The 14,750-nt window shown below is 36.1% G+C and overlaps 1 protein-coding gene across 1 annotated transcript; it reads left to right on the forward strand.

Moving 5' to 3' along the window:
* The first annotated feature begins 1,603 nt into the window (after positions 1-1,603).
* Positions 1,604-11,307, forward strand: LOC144442545 (uncharacterized). The gene is made up of 3 exons (XM_078131920.1): positions 1,604-1,764; positions 5,132-5,623; positions 10,228-11,307. Exons 2-3 carry the CDS (start codon positions 5,173-5,175, stop codon positions 10,680-10,682), a joined length of 906 nt encoding a protein of 301 aa, XP_077988046.1. The 5' UTR covers positions 1,604-1,764; positions 5,132-5,172; the 3' UTR covers positions 10,683-11,307.
* Positions 11,308-14,750: the final 3,443 nt, after the last annotated feature.

Consider the following 14,750-nt stretch of genomic DNA (forward strand, 5'->3'; position numbering starts at 1 on the left):
CCTGGGATTTATTTTCCCTGGCGTAACTTAAACCACGGTAGACATAACTTCTGGTATATTTACAGGATCCTGTACTTTTATTACCTCCCTTGTCATAGCATATAGTCATACCACTATCATCCATTGATATTACACTGTATACGACCCACAAGTACACCAAACGCTCTATTTTGTTGGTGACGTAATTTTAGGACTATACAAGTCAGAATTGTAGACACACAAAATATCGACCAATACATTGATATTTTAGCCAAAGTCTGTTATACCTATTGACGATACGATGGTATAAGTGTACGATTGGGCTGTGTATTTAAGTCTTTCGCAAATTCAACATTCTGACTGGCATGATCATACTCAACTCAGAGTCTGAACTCAAACGACCGATTCCTTCACCCATTTTACTGACCCTTCCCTTACTGAATTAGGTTCTTATATGTTTAAGATTGGCTTAAGATTGACAAGTTCAATGTTTAGCCGGCATTTGGAAACCAAGTTGGAAAAAGTTGGAAAAATGATAATTTGTTAATGACTGTTACGTAAACAGTCAACGTGGACTGATTTAATTTATTGTGATGTTGGTTGCATTGAATTATGTAGTTCATCATAACAGCTGGACTGCTCATATCATGCAACTTTTATTTCTCGTCCTGTATTTCATCGTTGAATCATTGGCAGGTAGGAGTACCGTCGTATCATTCACTACCCATGGTGCTAGGCCATCTGTTATATGCAAATTACCAAATCGCTGGTGCCAGAAAATTTGTATAATTAACCACAGGCTTGTGTGATTTTTTTCTAATCGTAACAATATGCAACTCACTGAAAAGTCAAACTCAAGTACAAAACTATTTCTTCGAGTAATGGTAGAATGGACAATATCTTTTAGGGAACATAGTATTGTTGTTGTCGTCGTTGTCACTGACAATGACAACAACGTTGGTGGTGGTGGTGGTGGTGGTGGTGGTGGTGGTGGTGGTGATGGTAGTGGTGGTGCTGACGACGACGACGACGACGATGAACATTCATTACATAATAATACATTTTCTTCTCGACAAGGAGGCGTCAATGGCGAAGACGGTCCAGCGTCTAGTTCTTTGTCATTGGATATTTATACAAGTAATTGCGTTTGATTGGCTAAACTGTTAAACAAGCTTACCAGCAGAATTCAAATTCCAAGATTTATGCACACACGTTTTGACGATAGATGGGTTCATCATATCTACATATGAACAAATAATAAAGCCCAGTCAAAATGAGACCTGGCTAAATTCTGACGTCACGGCAGTTGCAAATCTACTGCGCTGTGGAAACTGTGAGAAGATTTTCACCTGCTTGTCAATAGTAAACAAATTAGGAAATTGATACGATAAATCCAATTGCCACCAAAGTTATTCTAAGAGCAAAACAAATTATCGAGGTGTTATGAATTATATAGACTCGGTTTCGACACTTTGAATTAGGGATGAGCGAGGAGCGGACCGGGATATTAACATAACGACAAAAGAAAGTTTCGGTGATTGACAGTGTCTCCGATCAATCATACCAATGATAATTGTTCACGTATAAGCTTACTGGCCAGTGGGATACGTTGTTACTACACAGTACTATAATGATTGTTCTACCACCTGTTGCACCATAAGACCTTGCTCCCCGTTCATTGTCAACATGGTATCGTCCAAATAAGGTATGTTACCCTGAGAAACTGGATGTAGAGCGGTACTCGAAATTTGGGATTCTTTCATTGACGGACGTCGATCTGAACAGGTAATGTACATTTTTGCTTATTTTGCTCTACGCAATCATATACGGGTATGTTCAGATATTTGTTATGTACACAAGTCGTCACGATGACGTAGAGTTAATAATGAAAACGTTTAATTCTGGAATCACCTGCTTAAAATTAGCAATGACATTCAGGAATATTTATCAACAAATAGCGATTACTTGCATGGAATGGCATTTTTTAAATGACTAGATGTGACGGGCTGTGCTTTACATTGATACATGCCGTCTGTATCAGGACTGCATGACAGCTGTCAAACTACAGTGTCTGTCGCCGTTCTGGGCCACGACTCATGTACATACGGAAAGCTGATAAAATGACATTGTTTCAACAAATGGAGAATTTTTCCATTCTAGTATTAAATACACTATGAAGGTTATCTGTTTGTGGTGAAGTAGGGTATCGTGTCAATACGAAGACGATTTATCATTGATTTCTGTCATTGGGACTGTCCAGTCTGGTGGCAGTGTGTTTGTGTGTGTGTGTGTGTGTCAGGTGGCATGGTATTAGTTTGTATCGTTGTTAGGCGGACTTCAATTTTCAATGACTATATCAAACATATGGTTTGTGTGAATGGATTTTAATGACATTTTCAAATATACATCAGTGCTAGGATGATAAAATAATTGCTATGATTCGCAATTTCCTTGACCTAGCTGTTCTAAGTTGTCAAAAATATGAAATTGAAATATTTTCATTTTTGCTTTTAACTGTAGCTACATACATATCCGACCCCCTAATGCTGTTATTACGAATACCATTTGTAATCGACTCCACAGTACAAATGTAGTCGTTTGCTTTGATCGCTGTTTTGCTGTCGCCACGGCAGGACCAGTAAATGCGCGGGTATAGAATGGGTCTGCCAAAATAATAGTTTACTCCTGATGTTACCTTGGGGTATTGTTTTCAATAATAACTGTTAGTAAGAGATGAAAGGATAGCAACGTTTACACATATTTTTTGCAACCTTACGGTAAAACGAACAGTTTTTTTGCAACCTTACGGTAAAACGAACAGTTTGAAAAGTAGGGAGGAAAGGAGATGCTAGATGGGTCGAAAGAGAAATAATAAACAATAGAGGGAACGATGAGAACTGAAGGGAAGGGCACGGAAAACATAGCCGCCTGGTTAGGCATTGCATCATACGTTACAATGAAAGTCGAATGGCTTGATGCAAAGCATCACCTGACGCGATAAAAAATCTTACCAACTCTGCTTCTCTTTATCGTCTGGCGTGACAAAAATTTTACCAACTTGAAGTTTGCTACATTTTCATTACAGTTACATTATTGAGTTACATTATCGTCTCTGTCGTTGCCAAATCACATTCATTGTAACAATATATTTTTATCAGACAATGTAAATGCAGTAAAATGTCATAATTATCATTTTTTGTCATGCAAGAAAATAACATTAGTAATATATTAGTAAGATTTTTGTCAAGGCAGGTGATATGATAATTAAGCTATATTATTTGTCGAGCCAAACAATAAAATGTAGCAAATTTGGGAAGAATTTTATCGGGCCAGTCGACGATCTATTTTAACGTAATTGTTTTTCGTTGTATATTTTCATCCCACTATGAATACAATATAATGATGTTGCAGAAAAAAACCCCGAAACCCTTGTGTTTAATATCAGAACTACATATGTTTAAATATTGGACGACTCTGATATTTTATATTGCACTGTTGATTGATGAAATTACGTTTTGTTAAAACTACAATAAAAGACACACAGGACGTGCGTCTTTCTAGTAGTCGAAGATTTAACTGTACATCCAGCCCGTTGCTTTGGCACAGCCGTCAAAATAATGAGTCCAGGATAAAAAACACTCGCCCTAGAGTTAAACACAGCCATGCTACTTATTTGTGATATTTGTGGTGGTATGTACCAGCACTTTTATGGCAAACGATATATCAAACGATAAATGCTACGTATTGACATACGTCGCGGTACAAATCGTCATCATGCAAACTACAATGAAAATCATGAGACCTGAACCAAAACGTCGTCTGGCTCGACAGAACCTTGTAACCAACCAATATTGCTACATTTTATCGTATGGCCAAACAAATTGATCACTAATACAACGTCTTTTAACTCATGATCACTAATTTTTAGTGAATATATTTTTGGGTTACTTGATGAAAAAATGTCCCAGTTGCAAAGGAAAAAATCTTGTATTTTTCGTTGAAAATTAAATTATGTCCGTGCTTCAAGCAAATACCTAGTACATTGTTTAAAATCATTGAACTGACTTTCGTCAAACGATTTATTAGCGTTGTTATTGCATGTCACATTATACCGTGTTGACCTTTTTTCCGATTTTTGTAAGCAAATTAAGAAAAATACAGCTCCATGGTGTGTGTGAAAAATTGTTATCTGGAATTTTACAGTTACTTTACTTGTAACAAAAATGATTTTTTTGTGATAATTATTACATTTATATGAACATATGTTTTGAAATTGTGATTATTGGTAGATTTTGATATAAATTTATCATTATGACGTATGACAAATGATGTATATCATATTGTAAAGAACAGCTGTGGCGCGATAGACAGACATGACATCTGACTTTTCACAACAGAAATATAATGGTTTATGAACATGGGATAGTGAATTTAAACTAAAAGGATCCGTCCATGTGAGCTCGGTTACACGGACTCTCGCCGCTGGGGGCTCTGCCACGAGACACCGAGACGAGAGGGTGGTCTTGTAGTAGAGCTCCGGTGGTGATAGTCTGGGTAACCGATACTACGTCCATGCTGAACTTCTGATTGAGATTTTAACGACACTGAAACGGATTTAGTGTCAATTTGGGCTGAATATGGAAAAAAACCCACTAAATGTAAGCAAAGAATCGAAGGACGATATGAAGAATACTAATAAATGAATTATCCAAAGGAAGCAGACATTTACAATCTTACTTTGAAATAAAGTAGAAAATAGAGGAAAGATAAGAGCAGAGTAGAATAGAGGGAGATAGAGTAGAGTATACGTAGAGTATAGAGTTGAGTTGAGTTGAGTAGAGCATGCATGGTATAGTAGTGTGGAGTAGAGTCGCGTTCAGAGAAGTAGAGTAGAGAAAACAAAACAAAATGGTAGATCACAGGAATTCATGTTATATAACCGACACGAGGATATAAACAAACAGGTGATAAAAGAGTGAAGAATTATATAAATAATGGTGTAAAAAAATAGGAATATCGAAATTATGAGGAACAATACAATGAATGATTTTTGGCAAATACAAGTTTCTCATTTTTTTTACTTGATTTTTAAAGATGAATAGAAATTTACTGAAAAGTGATTAATATACGTCACATATTCTTTCTTTTGCAGACTATTGGCCGCCTGATTTGGACTGAACAAAAAGTTTTAACATGAAACTTTACGTGTTGACGCTATTTCTTGTTGGAGTCATGGCGAGAGCGCCCCCTAACGACAACGATGTTTTAGCTGAACTTAGTCGTCGTATGGAACAACTGGAAGTTGAGTTGCAAGAAGTGAAGTCCGAAAACTCTCAGCTGCGATCCATGTTAGCGATTCAGCAAACAAAGACTGGAAAAACAGCCAGTAATGATGATGACATGATCGACAACGCCATCAACGTCAAAGAAGAGAATAAGGACTTGAAGAGGCGGTTGAATGCAGAAGAAACCAAAGTTACCAGGCTATCGGAGAAGCAGAAGGAACTCCAAAAGCGAATGTCCAACGTAGAGAGACAAGTTTCTGCTGATAACGACGGGACTATAGCTCGGAACACTGACGCTGAAGATATTATAAGGAAAAGTGAACTACTTATCAAGCAGCTAACTGCGATACAGAATGAAAGTAGGTGCTATTTGCATAGTTTGCCAATTAAATTTTATCCAAATTGCAAACAATTTCTTTACTTCTTTGAACATTTCATATATACCGATATCGCTTGTCTGAAAACAAAATCATATTGATAGAGAAAGAATAGTTTAATACGCGTCTGTAGATCAAAGTTCTTAAAACTCTCCAAACTTCGTCACTTTTTGAAACTTTTTCTCGTCTTTTTTGGAAATTTGGAGTTCACAGTCGTGTGTCGAAGGAACACAGTATTTGGCGGCCATATTGAATTCTAAAATGGCTAACTGACGATTAATGGGACGTTCCTTGTCGATATTGTACTCCAAAAGCACCGAAATTAAATAAAATGAACAGATTAACATACGTTTCTAAGGCCAAATAAAAAAATTCTCTGGTTCCGGTTACCTGACCCCACCTAGTTTTTCACTGCCGACCCTAACCCTTTTTTTTCGTATTCGAGAAAAAAATAATAAAATCGCGAAAATTGTGAAGTCTCGCAACAAATAGTGGATACGGAAACTGACATCAACTTGAAAAGATAATCTGTAAAGGCTGTACATCTGATGAGAAGAAACCAATAACACAGAGACCATATGGAAAACAATGGAAAACATAACTACCTGAACTAGACACTCACATATGATATATATATATATATATATATATATATATATATATATATATATATATATATATATATATATATATATATATATATATATATATATATATAATAATAATAATAATAATAACAAATCTACCTACTCCACCTATTCTAAAATTGAGCGTAATCGGAACCAGACAATTTTATTTGTTAGGTACAGATATGTAAAATTACTAGTCTGTTCATGGTACAGTTACCCCCCCCCCCATCATATGGTTACTGCCAGTCTTATGTCATCTACCTGTGAAAAAACAACACAGCGGAAACGCTGATAGAGACTCTTATTTGAATTGTTACGTACTCATGATATTGATAAGATGGAATGACGTCACGTTATCAGACTCCAGCTTTATCTCTGTGTAATACGCTATAAAATTATGATCAATGACTATAGCATGTTTTTTGGGTAGCCCATAGTTTCATTAGAATGATATGATATGATATGATATGATATGATATGATATGATATGATATGATATGATATGATATGATATGATATGATATGATATGATATGATATGATATGATATGATATGATATGACATGATATGATATGATATATGATATGATATGATATATGATATGATGTGATATGATATGATATGATATATGATATGGTTTTATTTGATTTGATATGATATGATATGATATGATATGATATAATATGATATGATATGATTTGATATGATATGATGTAGCATGATATAATGTAATGTAATATACATAACATAATATAATGATTATAATATAATATAAAAATATAATATAATATAATATAATATAATATAATATAATATAATATAATATAATATAATATAATACATACACAATACAATATCACTAGATATTGTGTCGAATACTCTTATCATTTAAACAAACATTACTTGATAAAGCTGACATCTGTTGCTTCCTCCGTGATTCTCATCTCGCCAACGCGGGTTGGAAGATGTCTGCTTAGTTTGTGACGTCATTCGGCTTACGCATGGTGTATTAAAGGCACAGACTAAGGATCGGACGACAATCTTTCAAAATAGCCGTGTTTATTTTGTTTTCTAAGGGTGTCAATTAAAGGGAGGATTACTCAAAATGGAAAGTTGGTAGGGGTGTGCCGTCGACACTATCTATTTCAAAACAGTCTTTAGAATTGAAAAATTCCCTACAATTTTCAAAAAGAAATGACACGTTTTTATTGACAGCCCCATCTGGACGAATTTATTTATCCTCGTTAGGGGGATATTGTGACCTATTCAACACTAGGAAATGGCAAGGACAGGCATCGGAAGAGTCTAACACAACTGTTTAAGCTGTACACTCGTATGCCCGTGCAAGGAAGCTGAAATAATCTTCCGGTTTTTGCGGGAAGAAATAAATTGGCAGCCACAGGTTGGTTTTAGTGCAAGACTCCCAAGTGGCACTAGAATAACCGCGTAAACTGTCAGCGACTCAACCCTCCGCATAATAGCTATAATTCTAAAGTGATATTAGCTAAATTCCCTAAATCGCTCAATACTTCGACGAACCGACTGAGTTTTACAGTTGACGAGTCTACAACGAATTGTTTGCGAACGAGGATGCTCACGCATGAAAACCACAAAAGCGTAGCGTAAATGCAAGGAAATCGACAGTCTGTTACGGACTGGTATGTTCCTGTATTATTAATGACGTCACGTGTCGCCCCTGTAATTTGTTCAAAGGGTGGGTGACGGTTTGAATATGTTGGCGTCGTGCGATTTGGTGTCAACAACTTTCACATGAGAGAGTTGGCGTTGTGTTTGGAGATTGAAATGATCTCGGGCTAGGCTACAAAATACTCTCTCAAAAATATAACAAAACTACTAAATTATACTGGAAAGATTCAAGAATTATGTAGCTACTTTCGAACTATTCAGACTATCTTTTTCAGAGACGGTATTCCTGTAAAGGGGCATATTGAGTAGAATTTCATCTCAGCGTCATTTATCATTATGTCACTCCGAAATGAAAGAGGCGCAAACAAATGAATTCACAGTTCATCGAACATCTTCATAAAATTAACAAAAATCATCAGAAAATTTACAAATCTGATAAAAGTTTAGTCCTCTACGATTCTTACCACCCTACCCATTGTCCTATTTGTGTCGATTTTAAATCTAAAACATGTCAATCTTCAGATCACTGTGATAGAAAAAGAAATTAATTGTAGAAGTGTTTGATGTAAGTAATCATTAATTAACTCTCTGAAAATCACAACTAGATGTAAACAAAGATGGGAGATAAATAGACGCGGGAAATTTAGGATATCTTTTAGGGCTAAAACAGCAGCCATATTGAGACAAACTTGAATCAGATGCTGAGAAAGAGATTTGACACTGTGGCGTATGTTACCGTAGTAACCGATATAAGGAGACGCTGGTTTTATGAATTTTGTATTTATATTTTCACTTTAAACCAGCATTTTGACAGTGTTTCACAAATAAGGATACGTGCTTTGTATCCAGTCTAAGATAAACGAATTTAAATGAAAGTTGCAAAAAGTAATTATGACGTATCTACGATAGAAGTACACACGTTACAGATTACTGTTAGCAACAATTTCAACAAACAAATAAACAATAATTTCAAACGAAGCAAATAGAAAACAATTTACTAATTGTGAACGCGAAGTAATGAATCATGGGGGCGCGTTTTGACAAACAGAATCTGGCCCCAGGCGCGCTAGGCCTAGCCTTGTCACGTCGTCTCTCTCTAATTGGGGTGTGTTTCTTGCAGTATGTTAGAGCGACTCGGAGACCGGTGTGAAAACTTCGAAAATTTCAAAAAGTAAAAACAAAATCATGGTAGTTATTTAAAAAGCAATGGTAACATTTGTATTTGGTCCGAAAATTTTTTTTTTTCGTATCACAGCATCATGTCCCTCAACGCATAGCCGACAACGTTATGTCACGTGACCCCCAGCACGCTGCGGTTTCATGGCTGTGTAACGACACAGTCATCCTGATAAAGAACGAAAAAAAATCAGACACTGTAATCCAAATATTGTATTCATTTAGTCAAAGTCTCAAGAGAAATGACGATACTGTGAGTTGTATACACCAATGAGACGAAGGTCATGTAAACCAGCACCCATACATGTAGATATAGGTTAGGAAGGGAAAAGAAAACCATGGAAATAGAAGTTTCTTTTCGCATATAAAGACAACGTTATACCATCGTGTGATCAAAACCCATATGGGAACAGGATCACGCAGGCTTGCTTGATGTACCACGTGAGCTAGGGTCAAACACTACGAATAAAAAGATGTCTGAGAAAAGATTTCATATGTAAATATGGCATTATACTTATAACCTTGAATCCCAGATCAGATCGGTATATTTTCTATTAATAGTAGGTTGAGCTATAGTGTAAGAGTTCTGCCAGTGACTTCTGATAAGTAGGCATGTTTTCGAGTAAGTAGTGAAAAATAGATAATTACTTTATTATAAAAATAAATGTCGAAATGCGTACAAGTTCCAGACAATGTCTCTTCAATTAATCAGCCATGTTTATCGAACTAGAAATATCGGGCCTGAGTCGAAATTTAATCATTTATTTTTAAGTAGTTGTTCCAAAGTGACTTTATTTCACGTGCACTTTGTATACTGCAATACTTAGAACTATGAATAACATATTTCCATCATTCACTTCAATAACTTCATTTAATTTATTTTAGGTTTTTGCAGATGTTGGTAAATTATCGTATACTTTTGTATCCAATAAGAAATTATTACCCGTTTTATATGTAAATTGGGGATTTGCTCAATAATTTTTGTCTCACTTTATCACTATCAAACTTTGAGAAAAATTGGAGAAAGGAGTAAAAAGTATTATTTGTAGTTTCAACAAAATGGCTTATAGAATAATTTCCCCTTGTATGTAAAATTTTATGTGTCTTTAATTTTTTAATTTGAATTGTTTACAGCTTCAAAAAAGTGTGCTTTCTCGGCTGTAAGAACGAGAGTTATGTATGGTATAACGGGAACACCTCAAACAATTACCTACGACATCCAGCATGCCAACAAAGGGAAGGACTTTGACATCGACACCGGCATCTTTACGTGCGAAGTGCCAGGCATCTATTATTTCTCCTTCACCATGCGGTCCTATGCCGGTGCATATATTGGTGTCAATCTAGTACAAAGATTAGCCGAGGACGAAACGGGGAATGATATTACGTCGGAGGTCGCTATGTTAACAGATCCGGATAATATCAATGATGAAAGAGAAATCATGCAAACCCAGAGTGTAATGTTAGATCTAGATATTGGAGATCAAGTGTGGTTGCAGCTCGGTCCTAACGATCAGTTTAGAATCCACAGTAATTCACAAAAATACATCACTTTCAATGGCTTTATTCTTTATCCCAATTATGTATAGTCGTAGTTCCTTTCCTCTTCCGCCACAGAACCGTATCTGAATTACAACTATTATGAAAGTAACCACGATGACCAAACTACAAATAAAAGGACAGTTCTCTTGAAAGACATTCTCTTAAGACAACTGATCGGTATAATGCCAATAGTGTATTTTTTTTGATGACCCAACTTTGAATAATTACAAGTAACGACGCCCTCTGCGTCTACTATTTGTCATGTAATTAGAAATACTAGTAAACTGAGTTTAGACACAGCAATAAAACTTTGACAGCGTCTAGAAACGACTTCAGTTAGGAATACAGTTCATTATCGGATTTGCCAAAAGTGGTATGTGAAAGTAAACTGATGAACAACGCTTGAATGGCCCTTTCAACAATACAGCGCCCTCTGGGCGATTGTTGTGTTTCTTCTAAGTTGAAGACTTTAATTCAACGCGCTCTCTACTTATTTACTGTGGCTTTGACGGGACCGGGAATGGAGATAGTTGATGTCAAAACGACAAATAGTGCAAGCCAGAAATTTATATTACATTGGGTATCACTTGGGAAATAGGGGACATTAGCAAATAAGGTTTATTTGAACAATTCTTGTCTTCCAATCCAATATGACACTGAAATCAACAATAACATGACGTCACTAATAAACTAAATATTTACAACCTTAGCGGCTATGTTGTCAAGTTTATATTTACATACATACATACATACATACATACACACATACATACATACATACATACATACATACATACACACACACATACATACATACATACATACATACATACATACATACATACATACATACATACACACACACATACATACATACATACATACATACATACACACACACATACATACATACATACATACATACATACATACGCATGTACACACACACACACACGTACGTACGCACACACACACACACACATACATACAGACGACAGGCAGACATACAGATAGACATACAACCATACACATGGTGTTTATTCAATAACTTTATTCATCCCAAATTGGCAATTTGATTTTACGGACACAGATTCTACACAACACGAAAGAGACAGTGCCACGAAAATAAAAACATGACAGGATATCAAAAAAGAGTTGAACACAAGTGTAGATACCGGAAAAGAAAGAAACTGTACAAATGCATTTATCAAAAGCCAACCAAAATACGTACTTTGACGGTTGGTCCTGAAAACAATGAAACGTCATTAGATAGAAGAAAATGAAATTCGGTAGTTTGTGAATATCTAAAGTTTGTCTTTACATTTCGTCGTGACAGACCTTTACCGATTTATAATATACATAACAATCTGAATGGATAGATGGTGAAGAGCAAACATGTTAAATCCAAAGTGAATGTTGACAACATCAAAGTAGCTAGCTGCATAATTGTATACACCTAGTCGTCAGTTCTAACGTCAGATATCAACGGAGGGTTGACGAGAGGTCGCACACTTTCCCCTAAGTGATTGACACACCAAACAAAGAACTATCTAGCTTTGCTTGGTTTTGAAGTTACTGAAACGGTAGCTTTGTCGTACGCTGTGTAAATGTCACGCTATTTTCACGGCGATGTGAAAAATGTCCGTTGTTTGGTGAAAGTTCTTTAAAACACGGTCTCTTAGTAACACATTGGCTTTATGTGGAACCTTGACTGAGCTGACACGTTGGTCCAGAAAGTGAGTAATACGATTGGATGATCATACTAAGTAAAGTGATATCAAAACACTCCGCAGGCTAAAAATTTTAACCAGAATCACTTCGTGAGAAAAGTGAAACACAAATGGTCGTAAGGCTTGTGAATCCATTACGTACACAAATGAAGGCAATGTGATTAATCTACTAAGAGTATTGGGTTCTTTAACCGCAAGGTAAACTTGAAATGGTCGACGGGAGAAAAATAGATATTGATACCAAATAAGCTTGTGTGGAAAATTACGCACTTTAATAAATGTAATCGTCTGTCTGCCCCTGTGTGTGTCTATATATGTGTGTATGTACGTATATATATGTGTGTGTGTGTGTGTGTGTGTGTGTGTGTGTGTGTCTGTGTTTCTCTCTCTTTCTCTCCCCCCCTCTCTCTTTCTCTTTAGTTTCAAGCCAACTATCATGCAAATTAATGTGTGTTTTATTAAGTACATTGCCTTTTGTTTTGAGGGGGAGAATACACATTACTTGCTCCAATTGTCTAACACTTTCACCACGGCAAAAATTGTCAAGGAATTGGGATAGTCCATGGCAAACTTGATGAATTGTTGCAATTTGGAATCTGTGTCGTGTTTCTACGGGATGTCTTCTAAATGGTAATGCGGGTACAGTCATGGAAAGAATCTTTACTCGTACATGAACGCGGTCTACGTTCGTCTAATCTACTATAGAAAATTACAGGAAATGTCCCATAAGAAAGTATGTATAAGTTCCATAATGTCGTAAAAAGAGCTCATCTTTTTGCGGTAACGACACAATACGTTTGGATGAGCATACTAAGTAAGGTGATATCAAAACACTCCGCGGGCTAAAAATTTTATCCAGAATCACTTCGTGAGAAAAGTGAAACACAAATGGTCGTAAGGCTTATGAATCCATTACGTACACAAATGAAGGCAATGTGATTAATCTACTAAGAGTATTGAGTTCTTTAACCGCAAGGTAAACTTGAAATGGTCGACGGGAGAAAAACAGATATTGATACCAATAAGCTTGTGTGGAAAATTACGCACTTTAAAAAATATAATCGTCTGTCTGTCTGTCTGTCTGCCTGCCTGTATGTCTGTCTGTCTGTCTGTCTGTCTGTCTGTCTGTCTGTCTGTCTGTCTGTCTGTCTGTCTGTCTGTGTCTCTGTGTGTCGGTGGAGTTTTCCATTGGACCGTCAAAAAGTCACTGACCCCCTAGTTTGGTATTATTGTACAGACCCAGGTGCTAGTATTGTACAGAGTTTGGTACTATAGTGTTAACGTTGTGCAGACTAGGTACTAGTACTGTACAGACACATATATATCCATACATATATATATATATATATATATATATATATATATATATATATATATATATATATATATAATTTGGTATTTTTTTTATTTGTTTAGTCTATACGTTCACCAAAGAGAATTAATATACACCGCTGATAGTCTATTACATAAAGTAAACAGAGAATCGTGGGCGCCATTTGACAAGTGGGTCGAGGGTACGAAGTCGCTAAAAGCGACGTTGGCAAAAACGAGCAGATGTTGAACTGTATACATTTTGAATGGTCGACTCTGGTATTTTCCCGTAACTCGTACTTCAGAGTGTTTATACTTGTGTCTTTACTAAACGGCAAAGAGAAAACCCGGAGACGGTAGAAGATTTGAGAATTAATGATGTATAAGCAAGTAATCAAGGAAAAAATAGGGGTCACTATATAATGAAAAAGGGTCAGGCTTAGGTAAGAGAGCATGCCAATTTTGAGAAGAGAACGACGATTAATCATTGCAGTTATCCATGTCTTATAGTTTGATCGTTCTTCCTCCCACATGGCGAGGTTTTGAACATCAAACCCCTGTGACGTCATAATTACGAAGCGTGTTTAAAGCGACAATGTCATATCAGAGTCACAAAAAGTAGTTACCAATATCGTAAATCGCGAGCTTGGTCTCTATTCGGCATTTTGTCATGATTTGGAAAGGTATCTTTTAGCTCACCAATGAGAATTAAACATACAGTGATCAGGTTGTATTCAGTTTTAAACTTATGGACAAGGGGTTTGCGTTGAAAGTCGGAGAACTAAACAAAATACGGAACGAGGGCTAGGTATATGGCGAGAACTGTAATCCACTGGCCTCGTTTTAGAGATTTGACAGTGTAAGCTAAAATGCAATTGAAGCCAGTAAATCCGGAAGGGAACGTTGTCTGACTCGTAAAAATTGCTACATTTTATTTACCTTTATCGTAGTAGACCGTTTTTATCGTTGGTAGTAAAACAACATATACTGTAATAAATAAATAAGCTGACAATACAAACAACAGGGCTTTTATCAGAACAACCCATTTACACTGTGTGTAATAACCTACTAAGA

The sequence above is a fragment of the Glandiceps talaboti genome, chromosome 11 (assembly GCF_964340395.1).
Source record: "Glandiceps talaboti chromosome 11, keGlaTala1.1, whole genome shotgun sequence".
In the NCBI taxonomy this organism is placed as follows: Eukaryota; Metazoa; Hemichordata; class Enteropneusta; family Spengelidae; genus Glandiceps; species Glandiceps talaboti.